This window comes from Ascidiella aspersa, chromosome 2, assembly GCF_963924565.1.
Source record: "Ascidiella aspersa chromosome 2, kaAscAspe10.2, whole genome shotgun sequence".
In the NCBI taxonomy this organism is placed as follows: domain Eukaryota; kingdom Metazoa; phylum Chordata; class Ascidiacea; order Phlebobranchia; family Ascidiidae; genus Ascidiella; species Ascidiella aspersa.
In genome coordinates, this window is record NC_139448.1 from 16395871 (window position 1) to 16422549 (window position 26679).

Here is a 26679-nt window from a genome sequence, read left to right on the forward strand (position 1 = left end):
GGGTGCGCAGCGTAAAATAAGGTACCCCCTATAAAGTTACATATTTTTTTCCTAAAATGAGTGGATCAAGAGATAATAAAGTACAGTAATAACATAATACATTTAACCATTTTTTTCAACACTTACGTTGGTACAATGACCATGACCAGGTACGACTTAAAACATTGGATTTATTAAGCATAGCTTTTGTACAATCAGTTGGTAACGCAAAGCAGCTGAAGTGCATATCAAGCTTGTGTATTTTACCATGTTAAATAAGTAAACAAAAGCTATTCTAAAACCAGTCTGCTCGCATTTAATTGGCTGATTTAGACATAAAAGTTAGAACAAGTATGGCCATTGGCTATGCAAAGAAAGGTAACCAGTTTTAGGCGATCATACAAACACGCCAGTCGCCATGCGTAAAACAGGGCTTTGAAGTGAAAAAACAGCCCTAATTACTTTAAGCTGCCATGCAAGCTATTTGAACTATATCGTATTATTTAATTAACATTTGCACCGTGATCCTCTTACACTAGGCTCGCTTGATCACGGGACCACGGATTCCCTTTCGGCGGGGAACACACAGCAGGCTCCAGTCTGCAACAAGGTAAAACGTCAACATGCAGTTTAAGATCATGATTGAAACAAAATATGACGATCGAAGTTGCCTGACCGGAGTCTTCTGCAAAGCCGCGCGCCGCATCGCGAAGATTCACAACGCTTGATCTGTTAGAGATATAGATTTATTTTTGTTGCGCAAAGCGTTCGACGGAAACAGTGCTATAAACGACACGAGAAGAAATAAAGAATCAATAAGAAGGTTAAGATGTCGGAAAACGTATCTTGTAGATAGACTATAGGAAGGCGAGCGATTTGGGTAAAATGCGGGAGGGACGTAAAAAGAACGATAGAAGCACCCGCAAAGTTCGGCATCAACAAATATTTAATCAGTATATAGAAGGCTATGCAGCACTTTTGAGTACAGTACACAGTATCCGCGCTTACCTGATTTCGCACGAAATAGAGTTTACAACCAATGATTAATAAAAGTAAATAACGGTGAAAGTACAACCTTAAGGCAAATTTGAAATGCGAGATTTGTCTCACTAACTCCTACATCAAAACAGGTAAAACACGGATACACAGTGTATTCTCGTTGTACCAGTATACGCACCTAATCGATTTAGTAGTTAGCGATTGCGTTGCATGGTCTTGAAATTTATAATGTTTTGCATTAAAATGTGTTGTAATTATTTAACAATACAAAAATAAATGCTTTGTTTAAATGCCAAAAATTCAACTTATGCTTCACATTGATTTTGTAAAAGCGGTGGTACGACCTCGTAAAGTAAAGTACGAAGGACAATGTATTGCTGATGCGTTGAACTAATATCAGCCTAATAACCTGTATATTATTGCAGCTAGATACAGGCGAAACTCCGGCAGTTTACATTTGTAAGATGGCCTCAGGGCAGCTCAAGTATTACAAGTTTATAGAAACGTTCACTCAAGAGGAAAAAGCATAGAAATTAGTTAAACAACGCACTAATTTTACTAACGTCGAAATTTTCTTGAAATGACAAAAAAAATAATTCTAGTCATTTTTTTATTGAAGTGTAAAATTTAGTTAAAGTGCTTAACAGACGAAATATTCAGACAGAAAAAACAGCTTGACAATAAAACACAAAACCGTACAAAGCAATAGCCTCTCTCACAATCATACTACTTAGCGCGCATTGGGAACGAAAGCCTTGCTTCGATTGTGTGAAGCAAATACGACATACTTTATATTGACGTGAGAATGCCAAATACTCGTGAAAGTGCAACTTGATGTTTCGAGCGCAAACGACATAACGAGAACGAAAGAAGGCCGGCTATTGGCGCGGTAAGCATTACTTTCTGCTCGAGCTGAAGAATCGCTTTCTGTTACGAGGAGTGTTGGGCACATCAAGACCTGGGAATAAAATTAAAAAATGAATGTAAATGTACCGCAGGAGCTTTTGGGAGGATTACATCGACTTCAGAGGAATAAGACACGAATTTCATATATATACATAAAAAGTGTCTAAATTGCTTTTATATTGAAAAGTACAGAACACAATGTGTATTTTGTGATCAAGGTTTGGATAACGGCAAGTCGGCAAGAACAGATAAATGTCACCAGCCGAAATGCACTTTCAACTAAGCTTTGCCAAAAATAAGATCCTAAAAAACAAATCCAACATTTGTTTCCACTAATGGGAACCCGATAACTTGGCGTCACCTTTAATTTAAGATGTGGTAGGGAGTTGCCATATACCGTACAAGTAATCCACGTATACCGGACTCGACGTATTAATTTTGCAATAAAGCAAACAATCACATTTATCTCAACCAAACAAAAACCAAATTTTATCTACCCGCACAGTTCCAGAGCAATCCGCTTGGCGAAGTTCCAAATCATGCTGCACGTTCCAATCGGCAGAAAAACAAAAGAAAGCAAAAGTAAAAACATAATATAAAAATCACAGTAATCAACTAAGCCACGCCTCTGAGCATTTCAATTAACAATCTGAATAGCTATATTGCAGGGGTGGTCAAACCGCGGTTGTTCAACCCGTTTGATGCGGATTTTACGTAGAAATTGTGTTTGAGGTATTTTTTTTTAAGTGATTCATTTGTTAAGTGATTCATTTCCAATATGTTAAGTGATTCATTTCAAATATTCATTTCAAATATTCATTTAACGAAATACGTAAGAAATAAGGCTCTTGGCCGTTTTGACTGGTTGGCTGCCCCTGATATACTGTATTATACTTCATTTAATGGCCGTTTTTTTAATTGTCAAAAACACAGCCCAAGCTATACACGATTTCCAGACTGTGTGTTCATAAAGGCAAAACAGTGACACTGCAAAATAGCTAAAAAATAGCAAAGTAAAAAACAATAAAATAAATAAAATAGGAATAATTATTGCAGCTCTCCGGTCAGGCAACATCACACACCGAATCCGTATGCTGAGATTAGTAAAATTTGTTGTAACATTTTACTTTGCATGCACGTTATAGCCTATATTTATTCATTTCTCAGGCAAACTTAAACAATCAGTTTATCAAAAAGAGATGGAATTTAATATATGTCAGCGATGTTCAATTAGGACTCATTTCCTAATGATAAAGTCATGTTACATCTTAAGCGTTCCATACTGTGTTAAAATGCCTCGTTTGTCTTTGCAACTTACATTTTAACTACAACGTTTATCGTTTGTATTTATTTATTTTCTGAACTATAAAACATATTATAGTTGCAAAAAGCGTGGGGAAAGAAAACTCGTTAAATTAGAATACATTCCATGCAAACATTTATCAGTAAGAGTAGATGTGTGCAGACCAGGCTTTTGTTTCAACGGAAGATGTAATTACAAACTTTATTATGGTTAATTTCTAAAACGACACAAGCTCTCAAACAAGTGGAAAAATCAAATCAGTTAGACGGCCATTACACGGTCTGCGTTCGTTATGTTCCAGTTTTGTTAGGTTTATGTAATTCAGTTGCTTTTCCATACCTACTGCTGTAGTCAACGGGAATAGGGATGGTGTCACCTAATGTCGCTTTGGGTTGCGTCCAACTTTAAATATGTTGCTACTAGGTCAAAACTAATTTTTTTTGCAATAGTAAGAATTTTAAACAAATCGACAAAAACAGGTGGGCGAAATTATACCAAACAATATCATTGGGGCAACTGTTATTTGTCGTCAAAATAAGAAATACTTTCAAAGGCAAAACCGTTATCAATTATTATGATAGGCAAAACAACGCCTGACATAAAATCGCTATTTAAACACAATCGACTTGAGTAAAAGTAAGACTCGTTGTGTTATATCAATATTGTAACTGCGCGTTCCCGTTTTTTGCTTGCACCATACAGCACGAATATCAATTTTTGCTTAACCAAACAGGCCTAGATATCGTACTTTGACAACTGAAATAAATTAATTTGGTGTTGTTTATTTTAATGGATTATTAAAAACTTTAGTTAGCTGTTCCGCAACTATTTTTTTAAGAAAAAGTTCCGTGGCTTAATAAGGTTGAAAAACACAGCTGTCGATTAATTGCTACCAAGCAAATTTAACCAGGACACGACACACGTGTGTCTCTCGTAAACAGAATTATAAAACTGCTGATTTGAAACGTTGTATATATAAAAAAAAAACTACGGCCACGTTCGGCAGACATTCTTCATTGGGGTGCGAAATGGATTGTAACTAACTGTAAAATTGAAGGCGGGTATGGGAAATTTTTGCAGCAGGCGTTTTAACGTAAACTCTTGTTTGGCCACAAACCGTTGACGATGCCTCTTAGCTGACGAAGAACAGTCTCGTGGAGTTTTTTCTTCTCTCGCTCCTGTTTGCTGAGCGATGTGAAGATGTTGCGATGGCCTCGGTCCTCCTTGATTCTACAAAACAGGTTTAACTTACATCACAAAAAGGCAACAACAAAAGCTGCAGACGAAACGCACAAGGCCCTTTACGAGGTGAGGTAAACTATTTTATATCTGTGCGGTTTCTTCGGTTTGACTTTCAGGCTATTGTCATGTTTTTAAAAAAACTATATTTTCGACCAGGGTTAATCACAAATATGTGTTGTGTAAAGGAAATGGTAAAAGAATAAAAGTTAATGACAAAGCCGCACACCTTGTGGCAGTAATCTTGCTTGTTAAAAAAGATTTATTGTAAAAAAAAGGTAAACGGCACACAGCTATTTAGTTCGCGACAACAAAAGGCAATAATTTAAAAGTGTTTACGACGAATATACAAAAAACAGCACCAAAACGTAAACAAACGGAACCAACTGCCAATTATCCTATAAATTAGCCTTAGTATCGCATAGTGTCTTTGGGCTTGAATGATTTAATAAAGTATAGGTTTTTAGGGGCTGTATAGCACGGTGGCCGTATGATACAACAATAAGCAAAACAGCATTTTTAAAATACAGTGTATTGGCCAGTACAGACGTCTATCGTTAAAAATGATGAATTCGACTCCTAAAATTCGCACTATAAAAAACGCAAAGCAAAAGAAGATTTCAGGCCAATCCTTGGGCTTACGACCCAACCGAGTAACTCACTTTTCGAGTAGGTTAAGTGCGGTGCCGGGGTTGACGCGCAGGTATTTGCTCGACCCGCTGCCGTAGTCGGCCAGGTAGGAGGACCAGTCCCATGAGAGGAAGAGATCGAGCAGCTGCCTCAGCTCGACAAAGCTCATCTGAAGTGCGCCGTCCTGAAAGCCGGGCACCGGCTCCGAGTTCGAGAATACTGCGTCGAAGTTAGTAAAACAAATTGAAATTGTTAAAAAAATCTCATAAAAAATTGTCAATTCTTTTTTTTTTTGTTTAGTCGCCATTTCGACGGATGGAGTGGGTCATTGCATACAGTTCGCTTGTATTGATTAACGTAGGTATAGTCTTTTCAAATTGATGGTTAGGACCAATCTCAACATGCAGGTGTCCGTCAGATTGATTATTGTTTGAAAAGGGTCCGTGTGACTAAAAAAAAGGTTGGAAACTACTTTCTCCAAAACGTGATTTTATCATATAGTGTTTTTAAATTGATAGTAAGGACCAGTCTTAAAAATGCAGTCAGATTGATTATTTGAAAAAGCTGCGTGACTAAAAAAAGGTTACAAAACGTTTTTTATTTATTATATATGGTATCCATTGTACTTACGTTCACACTGCATTACGTCGAGGTTGAATTGCTGCAGGGCGGCCATAGTTATTCCCTTCGTTTCACGGTCCATGAGCATTTCCATGAGGCTTGCACTAATGTGACGACACGCCGACATGCAAGCCGTCTGCGCCACTTTCGACTGGACAATCAAAAAATCACTTTTGAAATCGCTGTTTTCAAAACCAATATTAGCACTTTTAGGGGCCTCCGATTATTATAAACAAATTGTTTTTATCCGTTGTGGTATATTTGATCGTTAAGATTATGCGATTGACATTTATTTATGCTACTTTTTAACTGTATTTTTAAACAATCTAGAACAAAATTACACTAGAGACCCCTCGGGATTGGTTTATAATACCGCAAGGCAATCAAGTACTTGGCAGAAAGTAACCACAATGCTTAAGAGAGGAAAGAAATCGAGAAGGTTATATTGAAATAAAGATTAGTGTAATGCTATCTGTTAAGCTAAAACTGCGTCAACTTACTGGAAGATTGGTAAATACTTCGAAGTTATGACGCAGAAAGGCGATGAGGTCGAGTAAATAGCGACTCGCTCTTCCACTGGGTTCCTTCATGCCCCAATCGTAATCCGCCAACTCGAAGAACTCGTCGATTTTGCTATTTAGCTTGTGATAGATCTGGCGTAAAAGAAGAACAGTTTAAAAGTAAAGGTAAAAATTGATTTGTCGTGGAAAATACCGTCATAATTTATGGAAGTTTAATGTTTTGCTGGAAAAAATAAATTAACAGCATGCAGCTCACTACATTTTTTGGATTCCATGTCAAGCCACTGACTTTACTTAAAACATCCAATAAATAAAATAGATTGTAAACATTCATAAGGCAATGTTAATAGAAACAAAACGATAATGCCATACAATATTGAATACATCCTTTTCCTTATCAGGTCCTTAAGTAAAAGGTTCGCAATCAAGGTAGAGGCATTTGTTACTTGTTGTTCATTAATTTCATTTATACCAAGTACTATTCGCACCTGTGACTCGGTTTCGTTGCGCGCATCTTTAAACGTCGAAACTCCGACGAGTTTGGCCGTGTGGGCGCTCCCTACTCGTACGCCGGTGATCGAGTGCACGAACTCTTCGACATGTCGACACGAGTTCTCCAGGTGAGTCGTGTTCACGATGATTTGCACCAGCTGCGAGTAAAAAAAAGCTGCAGTTTGTCAAAACGATTTAAGAAATGTGAATAGAGATGCGTGTACTCGTCCGATACTATGGCGTTGTGAAGATCCTAAACCATTTTGGTTGTGGGTCGCGCTTAAATCAGCAATTTCTACCATTTAACAAATAAAGTAATCCTACACCTGACCATTATTTATTCAATTTTTTGTATTTTGATTATTGAGCCATAATAATGACGTCATTGGGTATCGGATAGCTGTTATTTTGTGCAAATTGTCCGACAAAATAAAATGTCACATATCGAACATCCTTATATAGTTGTGGCGGTAGAAACTTTTTAAATCCTTTGCGACGTATTATAGCATTTCTTTTCCTGAACAACAAGTGTTCACTCTATTTAGGCGCCCCACCTCAGTGAGGCCCAGCGATGGCTTTTGCACAAGGGTTTGCAGGCCGGAAGCGAGGGTTCGTGTGAGCAGTAGATTGGTGGATTTTCGGATCATGTCATCCACTTCCGTCGAGCTGCGGGAAAAGAGAAAGGTTTTAAACGAACAGGTGTAATTGTGTGCGGAAAATTACGTGCTGTTTGTTGCTACTATATCGATAAGATGAAATCTTTAAAGCCTGTCTTTGGCAAAATATTTTGTTACTTGGAACAACAACGTTTGGTTTAGTAGGTAAAAAAGTCGAAGAATTATATTTAGCAATTTCGGGCAGTACGTCCTGGAAATTGAAGAAATAGATTTTGACAAATCGTATTTCACCCTTGTCATGAGTGAATTTTTGTTGTGAACGGTTGTTGAGATTTGGCCATTACTTTCTCTCTGGAAAACATTTTTTGTGTAAACCGATGCTTTCTAGTACAACTTCCGAGCCACGGCAAAACGCAAAATCAACTTAAATTTAATTCGGTTGGTTTTAAAAGGGCCAATTGACGTCTCCTTTTTATAGCATTAGAAAGCCATTTTATAGCATTAGAAGAGTTAGGATGTTGCACACTGCACAGCAATATGCTTTACATAGCAGAGAGTACAGGCGTAAAACAAACGACTTACGCACACGCCACGTGTTGCATATTTATTATTCATATAAACCACACCGGACGGTTGGAAGTGGCGGCACTCAATTATTCTTTTAAGCAAGGAAAACAGAAAATAAAGATTGTTTAATGCAAGGACTCAGAAAACAACAGGCTAATAAAGGTTGTGAACTGTCCCTTCGAAAGGTAAATCTGGCTAAATTGTTAAAAAGAAGGAGAGTTATTTAAGCTTTGTGTTTTGTTGGAAAAGCATTCAACCGCCATTAATAAGGGTCTTGTTCAAACTGAAAATACATATTAATGGATACACAAAGTACGACCAGTTTTAAACAGAAGTATTAAGGCTATCTTTAGATATATCCAAAAGGATAGAAGTTACACTTGGATTTGAAATCATGCCAGCATCGCGTCAAGCAGTAACACGTTGGATTTACGCTTACAGTTTTTTGCCCGTCGGCAAAATTTTAGTTTCAAACTGCAAATCGGCGTTGAAAACATAAAACACCAATTCGGGCTACTGGTTATGGAAAAGGGCAAATTGAAAAAATTAACTACTTTCTTGATCAGTGCAACTTTAAATCGGTATTTGTTGATGTAAGAATAATACACCCAAACGGACTTCATTCGTAATCATATGATATGAGCCACAAACATAATAAGTGTTTGTTTTTCTCCAGTTTTTCTCTAGTAAGCGAACTGTCGCCGCCTGTCCTAAAATTCGCTAAAAAACACCTTAAATGCAGGTCTTCGCAGTATTCGAGGCAGGCAAGAATGAACTGCTTGATCTCATTGAAGATGCGAGGCACGAAACGCGAGAAGGGAAGTTTCTTGGGGTAAACAGCGTGCTCGAAGTTGTCCTCTGAAATTTAACACTTCGTAAAAAGTTTGTTGATCATGCATGAGTGGTGCCTAAAGATAAATCATGTTCTGCTTGTGTGTGCAAGGTTCTACAGAAACAATTAATTTCATGAACAACATTGAAGAACAATAAATATCATATTGTAACTGTCATTTTTTTCTGTTAATAATTTAGTGTTTTGGGTCACGGTAGTCTTTACAAAAGATATGCTGTATTTGTATATAAATGCAACAAACATAAAAAACTATTACATATTAACTGTACACAAATCCTATTACCTGGCCCAATTTCGTTGGTTAACAAGTAGTTTTCCAAAAGCGACAGACAACAAAAATTACTACAGCAAGTCTAATTAGCAACACTAAGCTGTAAGGATACAGGAAGCCATCTATTTAGACGGCAATGGTAAGGAGAGTTCAGGAGAAGTCTTATTGTTTTGCCTGTAAGGGAACTTCCTTAATATGATAGAGCAACGAGGTGTAACGTTTCATTAAACACGGTGAAACGTTAATGTGTTTTTTAGGTGTGTACCAATCTATAAGGTTTAAACAGATGAATGATTTTTTAATCATTTTAGTGTTACAAATTTAGTATCAAAACACCCACCTTCATATGGAAACGAGCTCAAAACTACTTGTTCTTCACTTTCGCTTTGTAGCAACATAGGTGTGTAGTTGTCCTCATTGAATACGTCACTGAACTTATTGGCCCAGCGCTTAAGCAAGATCTCACCATACTGGTCTCGCATCTCCATCAAAAGTGTGAAGAGCCGGTTTACAGCAAACCCATATGCCTGGGCAATCAAAGCAGAATTGACAATTTGTGGTCACACAATAAACTTTAGAGGAACAGTTAAAATTGAAGCAAAGTAACAAATAACTGCATATTGCTTATAAACAGAGCGAGATATACCAGAAAATATTCCTTTATAAAAAATTAATTCCTAAAAGTTTGTATGTTTAGAAATTATTGTACATTAGCTTTGGAAATATGGTAACGGTAAACTTATAGAAGATTTATCAGGAAAATTTCCAACCTTCAAGGTGTCTGCAAAAATGACAATTAGGTTCTTGACATTCATCATCAGACTTGCGTCACTGCAATAACCCTGTAATATAAAAAGAAACTAAGAAATTGTATAATGAAAATTAGGTATATATTGTATACTTTAGTTACAGCTATTTCGTAGTAGAACAACTCTAAGTATACTTTTCAAAATTGGTTTTTATTTTAAGCCACCTACCGAATCTGCCTGAAGCACAGCAACAAGTTTGGATATGGCTAAATCCCATAAATCATCTATAAACTGTCTGGTTATAAGGTTCGGGGCTGTGTGTAGTATGTGATCTTCAACGACAAAAAACCTGCAGAAAAATGTAAACACAAAACAAATTAAGATTATGGGTTTCATTTCTTAGTCGCCCCTTAGACACTCTCAAATCAGTTGCAAGTCCCTGCCAAGGTTCAACTCAACAAATTATTACCACTCCATTTCAACGATAGACTAACTTTAGAGGTAAAGTACCCAATTGAGAGTTGAGACACTACTTTAGAATGTAATATAATTAAGTACTTGGGTTCTACATTCAAAGGTTTTTCCAGGTAATTACCTAAAAGCGAAATATAAACCAATGTGACAGAAGATCCATTCCAGTGCCAATTTTCAACAAAACACAAGAGGATTTAAAGTGAGTTAAAATGTGCCCTTTAGTGTCAATGAAAATGAATGTAATTTAATCTCCAAAATAACATATTTAATTGGTTGTTAACAAGGTATAGAGAAGAAATTTGCCTGCTTACCCCACAATCCGACAAAAATACTGAGCATATGTTTCAGTGTTATCGGTCATCACAGCAGGGGGTTGCAGCACCAATCTGGCCTGGTTCTTTCGTTGTGTCCGGTAGTAGTTTTCAAACTGGGCTCTTGCACTCACCAGGCTGAATATATGCAAACACTTGTACACAGGGGAAAAGTCCACCAAATCAGATGCTGATAAGTCCTGAAGAAAATGACAGTATGTAAACTTTTTATACAGGTCATTTTCACAAATTTTTACACAAGTGTTCAAAACAAATAATTACTGCAATTAATGCAAACTCTGTATATACTTTTTTTGAGTCGGCACAACATTTTAAAGGCAGCAAAACATTTATTTTGAATCGTATTTTAGGGGTCTTCATTTTTGTAGTTTTATATTGAGCTGTAAAATAAATTTCTATTTGGAAGTATTACCTGTAAAAAATGCTCTGCAGTTTGATGTACATTTCAAAATTAGTGATGTTTATTTGAAAATTACCAAAAAATTACAGTTCAATAACTTTATTGTTTGTTATTAATATATTTTTAACAGGTTCTGTCAATATTTTGCAATTTGTACTGCATATTGCAGTAAATCATCAATAGATAGAATTACCAGAGAGGAATAACATTATCCCCTTAAATGACAACAATAACACAAAACAAATCAATGTTCTATGATTGAGCGATTACCAAAAAAAATAAGTCTGCTTGATACAGCAAGACTCACAAAATCGCTGTATAAATTATGAATAAATATTCAAAAATGAATAAAACATTAATTGTTTGGTATATGTTGGCTAATCAAATACCAACATAATATGTTGGAACATAATGTGATTTAACAATTACAAAAAGGTTAATACTTCTTGAAAGATCAAAAACCTAAAGATTAAAAATCAATAGTTAAAAGAATACAGATTCTGTTTCTCAGAAAATATTATTGCATTAATAAAGTCTTTTCAATTGTGAATTAACAAAATCCAAGTTTATTGCATTGGTAGAGCTAACCAAGATGAATGGATTACAACAACATGGAACATTCAATCCGGAAGTATTTTCAACTGTGAATTAACTTGAATTTGAAGATTTGGGGCTGATTGCATTAATAGAGTCCAACCTACATAATATATTCGAGGCATCTGCCAATCCCTGGCTTTTTGCCACTTTGATGAGACCATTTCTTCCACCAGAGACACACGGCGCATGTGAAAAGTTTCATTAGAAATAGGGCGATCTTTTGGATTAATGTAGGGAAAAGCATTGCTGGTGGGTAATGATTTGCCACTTGCTTTTCTCTTTGAGGATAAGTTGTTAGAACCTTTAGTTTTAGGAATTGAAGCAGTTGATTTTAACTGGGGCGAGGAAACTTCTATTTTATTCGTTGATTGCTTTTCAGCTAGAGACACATCACTTTTAACTGTGGAGGTTGAAGTACTTTGAATGGATACTGGTGTAGATGTTGCATCCGCTTGTTGTGCTACTTCAATACCAGTTGTTGGTTTTAAAGATGGTTCACTTTTTGAAATGCTGGTAGCAGCCTTTTTCTTTTTTCGCCTTGGAGGTGCTTTAACTGGAATTTCACTGGACTTCTCATTGATTTCCTGACTTACATTTAGTGCATGTTTGATTACACTGCTGTGGTTGTTTTCCGATTTAGTGATAATATCCTGTTGGGAGCTGATTGTATATTTCTCTGTAGTTTCATCACAGGATGCTGTGTTTTTCTCATTACCTAAGGCAACCTTGTCATCATTGGGAAATGACCTACCTGTGTCAAGGCATTGGTTCACTTCCTCCAAATTTACTTCATTTAAAAATGGATTAAGTGTTTCGTCTTCAATAGGGGAAAGTTGGGTAATTTTTTCAACCTTGTTATCTAAGTTTGGTTTTTCCACAGTCTGTCCAGTAGAAGGTGGATAAGGATTTTCGTCATTTTTGTTATGGGTAGATTGATTTAGATCATGATTACTTTTATCGCAAATAAATGGATTAGATTCTTCTGTTTCATCGTCAAGAATAAATGGATTTGTTTCTTGTTTAATGGTAGTCATTACAGTTTCTGTTTGGACTTTTTTAGATTTTTCTTCCTTTAAATGTGAATCTGGATACACAGCTTCCTGCTGCACCTTATGGATATTAGGAGTTTAAATAAAGAGAAAATTGTGGACCTCTTAAATTCGTTCTTGTTTTCTGGCCCATTTTATTATTAATGGTTTCTTGAAAAATTTTATTGAAGTGCCAACGTTTTGATTACCGGTGCCTATTGGGACAATTTTCTTCAAGGCAATATAATTGCAACTATAGGCGAAAATATATATATATATTAGACAAATAATAAAAGAAAAACAAGAATGGACCACGTTCTAAAGTCTAAACCCATATAGGTAATCAAAGCACTTTAATAAAAGTTTCCTAAAGAGCAATTTTACAATTGACAGAAATATATATTTGAGGTATTAAACAGGAATCTTCTTTTTCAGATTTGAAATAAACAAACAAGCCTGTCTAACATAAAATATGTCTGTAACTGAAATGATTACCTCTTTTTCCTGACATTTTACACATTAGGCAGTTTAAAGGTTTATCTTAACAGTTCCGACTCTTTTTGTTAAATTTTATTGTCTGTGGGAGATGCCTTACATATTAAGTTTTTATTGAAGTAAAATTAAAAGATTAAATTAAAAACAGTTATATATTCGATTTAACAATTTAAGACTACTTACTTCAAAATTTGTGTCTTTTAAAACAGCAGATGTGTCTATAAGAATTGACTTTGTTTCCTTTTGTTTTACTTCCACAAAAGGATTAATCTCGCTTACAGCAAAAGGATTGGAACCATTTTGATCTACAGCTGATTCCTCCTCGCCAAACGGATTTCCAAAATCTTCTTCAGCGCCATTTATTCCATTTGAAAAGGGATTGGTATCTTCTTCAAAGGGATTTCTATGGTCTAAAGCAGGCTGCTCTTCTTCATCAGAAATGTCATCAAAAGGGTTTATTCTGGCTCGATGTTGTGGTGAAGCAGACTGATTGGTGTTCGCAGATTCCTTTTTCAACTTTTTTATAGGTTTAGCTTTTCTTGTTGTAACCGGACTACTCCTTTGATTAATGCCGGTATTTACAAGCCTGGGCTTAACAGTCCTTTCTGCTTCCGCTACACTCTCTTCGCCAAGCGAGATTTTGTCGCTTGATAGGACACTTTTAACAGTGGTACTTGTGATTCGGTCGAGATTGTGTTCTTTCTCAACCTAAAGAGTTTGAAAAGTATATAAACACATGCATGAATTGCCAAAAAAAAATGTAAATAAAAGACTGTATTTATGTTCGGCTCGGGCCACACTACAATTTTACTCAGTGTAAATTGGCCAAATAGCACATGCGTAAGATTTATACATACATGAGGGTTGTCATTTTGCACTTGCCTAAACTTGCCAGTACAAGGGCGATTCAATTTCAGACGGTTCTGATTTTACACCTTACCTGACTGGTGATTGCCCTTAAGCAAAGATTAGTTTTGCTATCAGACCTACTGGATTATCTTACCAAAATACTAAAAGAAAATTATTGTTTTATTACCAATACACGTTTGTGCAATAAATAAACAAGTCCATCAAAATGGTAAAAGTCCTATGCATTTAATAACCCAGTAAAGAATTGAGCCCTAATAAAAGTTATTTTGTAAAAAAAAAACTATAAGGTAAGATGAAAACTTGCAGACAATGTGAAAACATTTTATGGGTTATTCTGCCCAGAAAAGTGCTGATTGATAGACCCTCGCCTGACTGGCAAGTGCAAATTTTTATTTAATATCAACCCTGCACTGAAAAGGTATGTTATGTAATATCTCAAAATTTCAACAACCATTATCAGTATTATTTTTATTAAATAAAATACAAAACAGCAAAAATATATAATTTTAAGTTAAACCTGTTTCATCGCGACCATTCCTATTTTGTGAGAGTTTAACCTAACATTTTCCAAGAAATCTTTCAATTCTTTCATTGACACTTCCTTTATTTGATCTCGGATTTTGGGAATATTAGTCAACATAATTTCACAGAATCGGTAGGAGTAGACTCTCGGCAAATAGGTATGTTCCAACTGCTCGAGGGTCTTTAATGCTGAATAATACCTGAAATAAAATGATCCATATCAAATATAATTCAAGTTTAAAAATCTTCAGAAATAATATCTTGACAAAAATATGCAGTCATGAAAAAAGTCCAATAGATCAATATACCTTCCAGAGTTCATTTGCTCGCACATTTTGGCATACATTTGCAGAACGGGTAAGCAAACTGTGAGTTTCTCAATAGCAGAAGCAACATTGCGCTGTTGCAGTCGACACTGGATAAGATCCTCACTTTTCCTGGCAACCTCTTTGCCAGACTCTTGCAACTCTTTGTTGATAACAGTGGTTTGCGTCTACAACAACACAAACACTTTTTAGATTTTGTTTTGACCACTAGTTTACTTTATTTTACACTAATTAAGGGAAATTTCATATTGAAGAAGTTAGCTTTTTTAAAGCAGTATATAGTGGTAACCATTTCACAGTTACCAGGTTGGAAAGTTTGGCCTGCGCGGGGGACTTTCAGCCGCGGTCACAGGCGCATTTTGTAGAAAATGTGTTCAGCCGCGCAAATCTGACTCGGGCAAATGCGCAAAACTTCAGCCGCGCAAACTTCTGTATGAAACTAAATTACCTAAAAATAATACTGCTAAAATATAAATACGGGCTTTAACAAACTTTACTATTTACGAAAAGTATATAAACATAATAGAAACGTTAGTGTGGCTTCTGTAAAACTGACGTCACATTTATTCACTCATCACTCGTGTATGACCGAAAATGTGTCAACTTAAATCAGGCCTGCACGACTAAAATGGTACAAGGGCCACAACAAGCACAAAAAAAAATTGGCGGGCTGCATACTGAAGTTGCATAACATTTTTGAATGCTAGTCTATGACGCATATAATATAATGCATCATATAAAATCCCCTGCGAAATGCTAAAACTGCACAGTTCGGTGTTTTGGTCACGTGTCAGTGGACAATGGTCACGTGTATATAGTGACGTCAAATTAGGCAATTTCGAGTAATATTGCATATTAAATGCTACACTATCCAAGTTTTCAAATATTTACCAGCGCCCGCACACCAAACAAAAATTGCGCAGTGCTTCAAGTATTCTTAAACGCTGTAAACCTGTAAGTTTATTATAATGTGGCAACTTACAACTTTCGGTAGCCTGGTGTGGTGGTTTATTTTCAGCCGCGTAAGTTCAAGTCAAAATGTTATTTTCAGCCGCGCATTTTTTCAGCTGCAAAACATCTCCCCCGCGCAATATCCAAAGTTTCCAATCTGGCACAGTTATATGCCTGTCTAGTATTTATTTTGGTTTCTTACAATGCGTTTTATCATGGATGCAATTAGTGGTAGTACATTGCCCTTCTACATAATGTTTCCAGTTAAGGTTATGAAAAACAGCCGAAAAACAGGGCTGATTATTTTCTCCCATATTAAAAAGAAAGTAACTTTCGACTAGGAGAGTAACTAATTTTTTTATGTCTGTGTAGCCTTATTTTAACTTTTATGTCTTCTTAACCCAGCGCACTGGGAGGTATCCAGATATTTCATTTTCATTACTTAAAATGAACAACTCTGTAAATAACCAAGTTTTCTCAATAATTTTTTCTCTCAGTTTTTTAAAGTTGATATGCTAGCGGCTTAAAACCCAAAATTCTCAGCATAATAGTCAATGGCACTTAGAGTAGCATGCATTTTAGAAGAGAGTCCAATTCTACAAAAATAAACAAGTTTTATGCTATGTATTTAAAATCTATTAAACAAATTAAACCTTTAATCTTTCTGCATCACTTCGGACGTTTATTAATTCTGTTATCGATTCTATGAACCCTTGATAGTGAAAATTGCACATTCGTTCGATATCACGATCATGTTGCTTAATTCTGCTTTCCAGTCGTTCTAAGAATTTTTCATGGTCATTCCCTTCATAGACAGCCCTAGAACATCAACAGGGATACAATTAGAAACAGTGCAATATTTCAATATTAGTTTTAGGTTTTGTAAAATCAAGCAAATAATATCTATTATTTTTGGACTACATAACTACTTAAGCAACCATAAAACAAAGAGAGGGTTTGCTTAATGGCTACACTGTAGCAAACCTGACATCACTACAGTCAGGTTACACCCAGTTTGCAGACACATGAATTGCAAAAAAAAAATCTAGTATAAGTGATTGAGTTATATATTTTAACCTCCAGTGTAGATAAGGTTGGTGGCACAGCTGAGACTTGGGGCAATATACCCAAGATCTCAGAAATAAAAATAACAAATACAGACTGCACTTACAATGTTATTGTTAGCTAAATTTTTCGTTAAAAAATATAAATGCCTGACAATGTCAGTCCTGATTGCATTCTAGTGCCTTTCCGCCAAACATCGTTGGTATGGAATGCTTGCCCAAAATCACACTAAGTATGGGTGAAAAATTTTGTCAGGTTGAAAAAAAAATATTCTACAAATTATGGAAAGCAGCACCAAATCTGTTTTCTATGTCAGGTATAAAACTTACGGTAATTTTGAATTATTTTTACAAAAACATTTTTTTTCTAAAATTTAACCTTAGCGAAGCCCCAATAAAGGCAGTGTCTGTGGTTTCGATCTCATTTAAAATCCTGTCATGTTCGCGGTCAGTCTTTGTTTCTTGTTCGGTTGCTGAAGATTCAACAGACTTCTCTCTATCCGCTGTCTCAGTCATGGCATTTAATATAGTACTAAAAGCTTTGATTGTTCAGGTTACTTTACTTTCATTTCAATGGATTGTACAACGCATTACCCATAAAGCGAGAGTTGGGGCGTACGTTTATTTATCAACCAGCGTTTTGACTGAGTTTTCAACTGTGAAGAAGGTTTAACTTAACACATAAAATTGAATGCAGAAGAGATAATCACGTGATATTTATGATTATTTGGACACAAGGAAATCGTTGCCCTTTTCAAATAAAAATGTCTAAAATTAGGCCTTTAATCAAATTAAATTAACTACCGTTTGTATTACACAGAAATTGCCCTACTTGAATGGAATACGAATTGTTCACCAACTTTTTCAGGTCGTAATCACTATTTATAAAAAGTAGTATATTTTAAGGTTTCTATGTTCATTCGAAGTAATCAAGCGTTTTACATTTTATCGTTCAGAAGATTTTTTATGTAATAAGTTAATAACATGTTGTGTCATTACTTATAAGTAAATGAATCAAATTAGCTTTTCAAAATAAAAAAAACGTACTTTACAGATGTTAGTGCCGTTAAAAACTAACTATGAAAAACATACTAAAATTTACGTTTGATTTCTGTGCCGTACAAAAATTCGTTATTTTGGGGAAATTCCCTAACATGATATATCTCAAAGATTGTTTTGGTGCTCCTAAAATACCGAAATACAGGGTCAGGGATTAGTTAGAGCAGTGGTCTCCAACCTGTGGGTCGCGACCCCAAGTGGGGTCGCCTAGAATTTTTCTGGGGTCGCCATTACTCATCATATTTCTGCTGTTTTAGGACGATTTATGCATTTAATTCTCTTTACCAGACGTCATACTAATAAACGCGACTGAGTACATAGAAAAGATAAGCCTATATTTATTTTTAGCTCTCAAGAGCTGCTTTAGCAGCGAGAGGGGCGCCAAGCAATTCTTAGGGGGGAGCGAGCTCTACTTCATTATTTACATTTTTTGCAGTGATTCTATTGGTTTTGTTTGGGTTCGGGCACCACTCCTACAGCTGTACAAACTCTGGTTTTTGCCAACTATAACATTGAAACTGCAAAAAATTGTCTTCTGCCTTTTACTTTTGTTGATTTTTTAGCACAAAGTTTCTTTGAGTGCCAATGCTTGTTTTCATATCATCGAAAGTATAACGGCCCTATTTAATTACAATTTTGAAAACTTATAGATAAACGATAAAAGTTGCTAACTTATAGATAAACGAAATCCCGTCTTCGAACTATTTTTTATCCATATTTACCAGCTAGCAACCGGGGGAACTCTGCGCAAATCTATATTGTTTTTGCAATATTGCCGTTGTATTGTGTGTCGTCTCATCTTAAACAACGCAATGTTTAAATTTTGCTCTCGACATCACAGCCTTACAAGTGTGGAATGCCCTCACAACACGAGTGTCAAAATCAGCTCGATAAAAATCAATGTGTCGAGCACGAGCAATTTGTGGTGTGCCCAATGCGAAAAAGTCTCCTAAATTACAGTTCAGTCAATTCAACCAAATAAAACCCCATTTATTTCGCGCTTCGCGCGACCAACAGTACCCTTAAGTATTTTCATGTTGTCTCAATGATATTTAATAGAAAAATGCCGAACTGTTTTTCATAGGGGGGCGCGAGGCACAGGAAAATTCCCAAGGGGGCGCGGCTAAAAAAAGTTTAAGAACCAGCTTTAGGTTACAAAGATTTCAGCAAATAAATATTTACTTTTGGACTTCGATGCAATTAATTTATCCGAGTTTGTCCAATTTTGTGAGTTAACTACTCTTTCCGTTTTTAACCAAATGGCTTTGTCTAATGAAATTCAGCGCAATGAGCATATTAAAAATGAAACATCTTAAATCGCTTGTAGAGCATTACACGGAAATATAGTATTACAACTATTACATAAGTGGAGCTGAGTTTTCCAGAACTATATGCAGGCGTAACCATCACACTAAATTCAATTTAGTGTTGAAACAAATTGAAATTTTGTATATTCGTTCTTGTGCTAAATTCAAATTCATAATTTAAATAAAACTTTTTTAAATAAATCATTTTGGTGCACATATGTAGCCACAGTTCTTTGGAAATGTGTATAATTTACGGATATTATCTTGTGTTACTTGAAAACAAAAATGGGGTCGCAATTTTAATTCTGATTTCAATTTATTTAAATTGGGGTCGCTTATTAAAAAGGTTGGAGACCACTGAGTTAGAGGTTTGCTGTAAGGGGTTGGTGGTTAGAGTTCCCGGTTTACGTTACGATCCGTCTTTGTGATTGATTCAAACTTTTTCTGGATTCGTGCGATCCTGTGTATTTTATATGCACTCCTTGTTTTAGCATAAAAGGGTCGCTAATATTTGACAATGGGTTAGCCCTAACGCAAATAAATCTTGTGGTGCATTTAGCAATGGCAATTGGCCTCCGGTAAACGCTAGTTTTTTCCACAATCTAATGTATTCACAAAGTCATCAACAAACATTTTTACCACGTGATAGACTATAAAGGTACCAACTAACTCTTTCTGCGACCTTACAGTAAGTTGATTTAAATTTTCGCAACTCTTAAGGTTTAATGGTGATAGACAAAACATTTATTGTTTCTGCTTCGAAACGTTATTATGAAGTAATATGTAAGTCGACTTGAACAAGCACCACACGTTCTACATAACATCCTAAAATCGTTGCCCACGTTTTACAAATCTCTTAAATAGGCAAATACTGAGATTAACGCAAAATTGCGCAGACATGCAATACAAAAACAAAAAGTTCCCAACTTAAACGTAGGACCAAAGGTCGTACTGTTTTTGCCAATGGCGATAAAGTAACAGAAATATTTTGCAAATACTTTCACACAAAGCCAATAAGCAACACTCTTATCGTACCATTTCTGCAACTTAAACCTGCATGTTCAATTGAATAAATGAGCTGCACATTCTGTAGAATCGACGAGTTTTGCATTTGTATTATTAAAACTGTTATAAAATCGACATTTCGCTTCAACATTCAAGGAAAATATTACATTGGTTAAATTAATTATTATTTCAAGCAAGACCTAATATGAAAATAATATTCTTCCATTGAAAAACAACCATTCAAACCGAATATAGTTTTATGCTAGCGTTTAATCTTAACATATTTCTAATCAGCATAACGTTTTCTATAATTCGGTTTTAAAATGTAAACATACCTAAGGACTGGGCCGAGGAAAAATCCAGTTTCTATTTCTTGGATGATCATGTCGTGGCCATATTCCACAGAGTCAATTTCGGCTTTACCGTATTCGACGGTTAGCTTTGATGAAGTTCGCGTTCTATCGCCAACGTTGTACTCTTTTGCGGCTTCTTTGCGTTGCGTTTCTTCTAACACCTCTGTGCGACAATGGTAATCGAAACTTACTTAAAATATTAGAAATAAAACGGCTGACACAAAATGAGAAGATGAGTGAAGAGAATGCATACCATTTTAACTCAAGAGGGCCCTAAACGGCTATAAGGACATGCGTCATAAGCTGTATAAGTTTGTTCAGTATAAAACTAAATAAACTCAGTCGAACAAACGAGGATGAATCGATTATGTGATGCCAAAGGTTATGCATACTCACCAAGGTAGTCAAACTCAGGTTGATCCGGGGAACTGACCACAAGTTCTAATTGTTGCGTTGACTCTGTGGTGCCAATTTCGATTGGTGTGGCCAGCGGTGTCTTCCGTTCGGGAGTTTTCTTTAAGTTAGTCGAACTCAAAACACGCAGGAAACGCGGGCGCTTTGGTGTTGTCGTAGGCGTGGTGCCACGGTCGGGGGTAGGAAAATTCTGAAACATTGTGTTTTTGAAGAATTTGCTATGCTTATTCAATTGCAATTGAATAAAAGCTAAAACTACTAAAAATCAGCGAGTTGTGACGTAGGAGTTTTAAACGACCAAAGGTCATCTAGATGATTTTGTCATATTTTAGTTTGACCTTAATATCGTGTCAGCCGAGTAAGTTCAAAGTCTATTAAGATTGTACGAAACAAACAACATCACATCTATTGAAACTAGCACTTAAGCCTAATTGAGCATCATTTATTTACATGGCTCATTAGTTTCTTTCTACAGCTTTCTGACCGTATGTAGCAGCAAAATGTCATTACCATCGAATTTTGTTTTGTTGCTTATAGTACCGTAACGGATATTTTACTTAGGTCTTTGAATTTATATGGTTATTTTGATCCAGAGGTTTTCCCGTGGTTCTCGGTTATAATATATAACACACAACACATATATTTGACAATAGTCAGCAATTTAGATTTTTAATTTGAATAAATGTTTCTAGTTTAATGACAGCTTTTATTTAGCTTTAAAATCATATAATTACTATGGCGCCATCGACGGGAAAATGTCAACGGACCATTCAACTGTGGTGTATTTAAATAACACTACTTAAAGCCAACGAGAAAAAAATAGATATGTTTAAATTCTTAAATTTTAGGTTTACAGACAAAACGCGCTTGTTAACCAATCGATTCTGAGCTTATTTTCGTTTACCTGAATTTTTTTTTCGTAATTGGTGTCAAGGCATTAGAGTTATTCGATCAATAGCTTATCCTCGCTTTTGGTAATATAATACAACAACCCAATGAAGGACATTTACAGATTTCCGCTCAAATCTTTGTTTTGTGACTGAGTGCTACTTTTGAGTCCTTTTTTGCGCTTTGGCATAGGCCAACGAAACTAACTGGGCAGGTATTTATAAGTTGAATCTAATTTTGTATTATTTCTGATGTGAGTATGGCTTCACTAAAAATATTAGCAGACTTTGCGTCTATACTGTATTATATAAATTTCTTCATGTACTGTTTACAGACATGAAATTACCTTTGGGGACTTTCCTTTATTTTTTCTTCTTCCATCTTCAGTTTCGAAGTAGAGGTCTGACAACAACAGTAAAATAAATCACAATTACCAACAAATACTGTCGCAAATTTAGTAGAGGAAGATTTTGTAGTTCCCTTAATTTTCAACCTGTAATAGATAACCATAACACACAAAAAACAAATTCGCCATTCGATTCTATATGGCTCGTATATACCTTTGCATTAAACATAATATTTTGGACCGTGCTAAACGTGGCACTTTTTCATCCTCAATTAGGAGCAGATACAGTACACGGAAAGATCGGAGGCATAAGTTATGCACCACTTAATCATTTTGTGGCTTTTATATATTCCATAAATTTATTTTATTATATTTCAAAATACATATTTTTATTAAATATTGAAGATCTAATCTATATATAAAATCTCTCATATTTTCTGTGTTGTAATCAGGGCCGGATTTAGTTCATGAGAGGCCCTAGGCTATTCCATTTGTGAGGCCCCTCCCTATTTTTGAGCTCAGAATTACTCTCTTAACAGCATCACATGGCATTGCTTAATGTTAAAAATATGAGTGCATTAAACTCTTCGTTCTTTTCATTTTCCACATCCATGGGTGAAAATTTTTAATTAAAAGGCTAAAACTTTAGTGGAGGATTTGCTTTTAATTTTAATTTCTTTGATCAAACAACCGTTACAATAATTGTAAAGTTTATTTACGAGGACATTTAGGGTTCAAAAAATTATGAAATAAGATTATTGCTTCTAGACCAGGGGGTCGGCAACCTTTTTCTAGTCGCGGAATAAAACCAAACTCAGAAAGGTCTCTGCGGGCCGCACGTAAGTGTAATAAAGAAACGTGTTATTAAAATGCTAACTCTTAATCAGACGCCCTCGGATTTAGGCAGTAAACTGTTGGCGCAGAGCTCGAAAAAAGGCGTTTGTTTGGTTTAAAATTCGAGTCAACACGTCGTCATCCATACTGTAATAAAATTGTAATAAAACTACTTTGAAGAAACGCCATAACTTTATTGGTTAATCTAGTTCGAAAGCATTTTTTAACCTTTGTAAGTCCGGGCGTTCCACCAAGACGTCTAATAAATAAGATAAGTCGATAACATTAGTAAATTTCAATTGATAAAACGTATAATTTACCACATTAACAGTAAGCAACATTGTCTATTAGTTATTTCAGCAACATGTCAACTACCGATACTTGTTTTTGCAGAGAAGACTACGGTACTTTAACATAGAAGCTTCAGCAGAATGCGCGTAATAATTGCCTCTATTTGATGCAAAGACGTAATAATGACTGTTTACAACGTGGTTGAAACCAGTTGTGTATAGCAGTGGTTCTCAAACTTTTGTTAAAAAATTACGCAACGGTCCCCCAGCATTTTTTTAATTGTTCACGGTCCTTAAAAATATACACAAATAAACTCAAAATAACACGTTGTTTTTTATTGTATCAATGGGACGGGTGCACTTGCTTCTTTGCTCTCAGCTATTTTAACCTCTAATTAACGAGTCACTTTATTTGAGTCAAGCAATCACGAACAGTTTTAAAACCGTACTGTGACCGTACAGCCCTAGCCCTACAGTGTCAGCGCAGCAAGCTGTAAAAACGTAATTCTCACTAGCACAACGCAACACTATGACGTCACAAGGGACATTCAACTTCAAGCGTACAATAACGTTAATGAACAACTAATGAGCTTGGTTTGAAAAATTAAGTTGCCTGAAAATTTTATTGCACAAAAAATTATCTTTTTTAGGAGAGTCGTGTTGATTTTTTTGTTAGGTGCTTCGCGGTCCCAGAAAATTGTCTCGCGGACCCTAAAAGGACCGCGGACCCCAGTTTGAGAACCACTGGTGTATAGAATTTTCTTCTCTGAAAAGCTTGATATATACATACTTCAGGTAGGGTTTAAATTTGACAAGTTTTTAAAAGAATTACAAACTTGAAACCCAATTTCAAGGCCTCTGGACGTTGAGGCCCTAGGCTTCAGCCTGCCTAGCCTATTGGTAAATCCGGACCTGGTTGCAATAGATCGGAGTGTCAAATGAGGTTGGCACATACAATAGCAGTTTAGGTTTCTCCGAATTACTTATTATCCATGTCATCTTACGACGGTATTTTGCAATGCCAACTTTAAAATATAAACCTCATATGGAAACACATTCTTTAGTTCTTTCCAGCTGATTTGATGAAATAAAGCATGAACAAAGTTGCTCATAGTACATTTTTGTATCTCCCATCAATATCAGAACAAAAACGTTTAAATATCTAATTTTGAGCCCCAATTGTATGTTTAAATTATCCTCTTTGTGAGCCACAAGTACTACTTTCCAAATAAAATCGGTATAGCAATGTATACCTTCCGGGTTTGCGGGCCGTTCTTCTGTTGCGCTTGGCGATCGTTGCTTATGTAGATTCGCCGTACTCGCCCTTCGAATGGCCTTAGACATGGATTTAAAAGTGCTACTTCGGCGTCGTGGAGTCTTCGGAATCGGAAGATTGCTTGCGAAGGCATCTTCCTCTGGTATATGACTATTTTTATTAGTTTCCGATATGCCCGCCGGCCTTGCATTGTCGACGGTGTTCTCCATTTTGATATTTTGTACAGAAAAAGTGGTTTATAATTAAAAAAATGTAACACTGGCATAGGACAAAACAGCCAATAAGTGACCTGTTCGATTAAGCATCGTGCAATTGCTCAACATCCACTGAGCCACGATGTTTCTCATCCACTGCAAGCAAAAAATAATACATCATTGGTTTTTAAGAGGTAGAATGTGTGACACGCCATCACACTTCTATTAATGGAAACATCGTGTGCTAGAGTAGACTAACTGTTCGACGAAACAGAATCTATATGGCCGCGCAATTCGTTGAAACTGCTCAGTGCTCGTGTTCTTTACTTGTTAAAATACAAGTAGGCCTATGTCGGACATGTATGTATATATGCGTTGCTGAACTTTCGCAGTTGGGAAACATAACTATATAAACATTCATTCAAGGTGAAACATGTTGTTATCTTAATAACTAAAGCAGTGATTCTTCGCGAGTTTCTCAAGTGTCGGCGCAACATTTTAGTAATTTTAAAGTGGAATTGTATTACAAAAATGCATGCCAGCACTCAAGACTAAAATTCACAGATCTATTCTAAATCTGACAATAAAAATATATTTTTCTATTACCATGCTGTCTGGGCGATTTTCAACTTGTAATTTTATTGTTTTTAGTAAGTGTGCTGCACATTTAGTTAAGTCTTAATTCTGGCTGACATACAACACAAAGCACGGTTTGACCAACAGAAAACACGCGTCAGCAGTCAGTCGTACACAGCGCGCTTCCTTTAGTTTCGTCTCAAAAAGCACAAACTGTCACTACCCTGGCAACTTGACGATTTGTCAATTGACTGTCAACGAGGAAAGCCTACCCAAAGCCACAAATCATAGCTGGCACAATCCGTGGCGAATGCTTCTGTTGTGGATGGGCACGCGTAATCAGGAAGCAATGTTTAGCTGCGCGCTCGGCAAATTTGCAATCACGATTTTGCTGAAAATGAACAACGGCTGCCTGAATTTGACAGACTGAGAGCACCACCGTCGTAATATGCTGCCGATGCATTACAGGGTTGCGTCATAGGCTAGCTCGCATGGATTGACCAGATTTTTATTAGCTCGACCCTCGCCTGGGACCGATGTCAATAGTTTATTCTGCTAAACGGCACTGCCTGGATCGAATTTGTTTACCGACGATCGTTACTGATTAAGCGCCGACTCTTGTTGCGACAACCCTTCAGGTTTGCTGTTTAGGAAAAGCAGTAAAATGTCCGTAACGTAAACATATAACGCAATTCGTCTATAGCTAAAACCATGCACATGACACAACTATTACGAAGTAGGCAGCACAAATGGTCCTAACGTTCAATTCACTAAAAAATCGTGCTTGATCAACAAAACTCAAAGTTCAAACGGATATCAAATTTGCAACTATCGTAGCAGTAGAAATTAGAGCTTTTAAAGGTTGCCTTTTCGATAAGACAGATTTGCGGATTACAACCAGCTCCAAACACATTACAACTAGCTCCAAACTCAAATACTCGAATAAGTGAGTTGAACTTTTGCGCAAAGACACGCCGCTGACGACGTTAAAACACCACGCGTATTGGCTATCGATGACCTCCGTCAATTCTTTCTTGTATTTGTGACAAAAACCTGAAAATAACATCGATCAAAATATCATTTAATATACTAAAAGCATTATTGGCGTATTTCAAATAATATTACGTCACACCGTTTATGCCAGAAAGCTAAGTGACGAATATCAATGTTTTTATGTATCGTAATTGCGTCGATGCGACATTTTTGCGTCCTTTATTGACTTTTAAGTCCGTTTTATGTCGCTTCGAGCGTTTTTAGCCTTCACTTCGTGACAATAGCACAGTATGCGATCGTACGTGGCACTTTTTAAAAAAAATACACAAAAGCTTATA

General features: G+C 36.0%; 1 protein-coding gene across 1 annotated transcript; it reads right to left on the reverse strand.

Annotated features, from left to right (window-relative positions):
* On the reverse strand, positions 1–24915 carry LOC146164010 (exocyst complex component 6-like). Its single transcript, XM_083380654.1, has 21 exons — positions 24556–24915; positions 22179–22234; positions 20927–21134; positions 20513–20693; positions 16396–16561; positions 14774–14958; positions 14461–14665; positions 13257–13781; positions 11655–12659; positions 10533–10732; positions 9976–10096; positions 9769–9840; positions 9339–9525; positions 8606–8732; positions 7245–7356; positions 6687–6848; positions 6178–6330; positions 5687–5828; positions 5089–5275; positions 4305–4417; positions 1–579 (listed from the first exon to the last, which is right to left on the reverse strand). The coding sequence occupies exons 1-21, from the start codon at positions 24785–24787 to the stop codon at positions 515–517; spliced, it is 4404 nt and encodes a 1467-aa protein (XP_083236780.1). The 5' UTR covers positions 24788–24915; the 3' UTR covers positions 1–514.
* Between the last annotated feature and the right edge of the window lie 1764 nt (positions 24916–26679).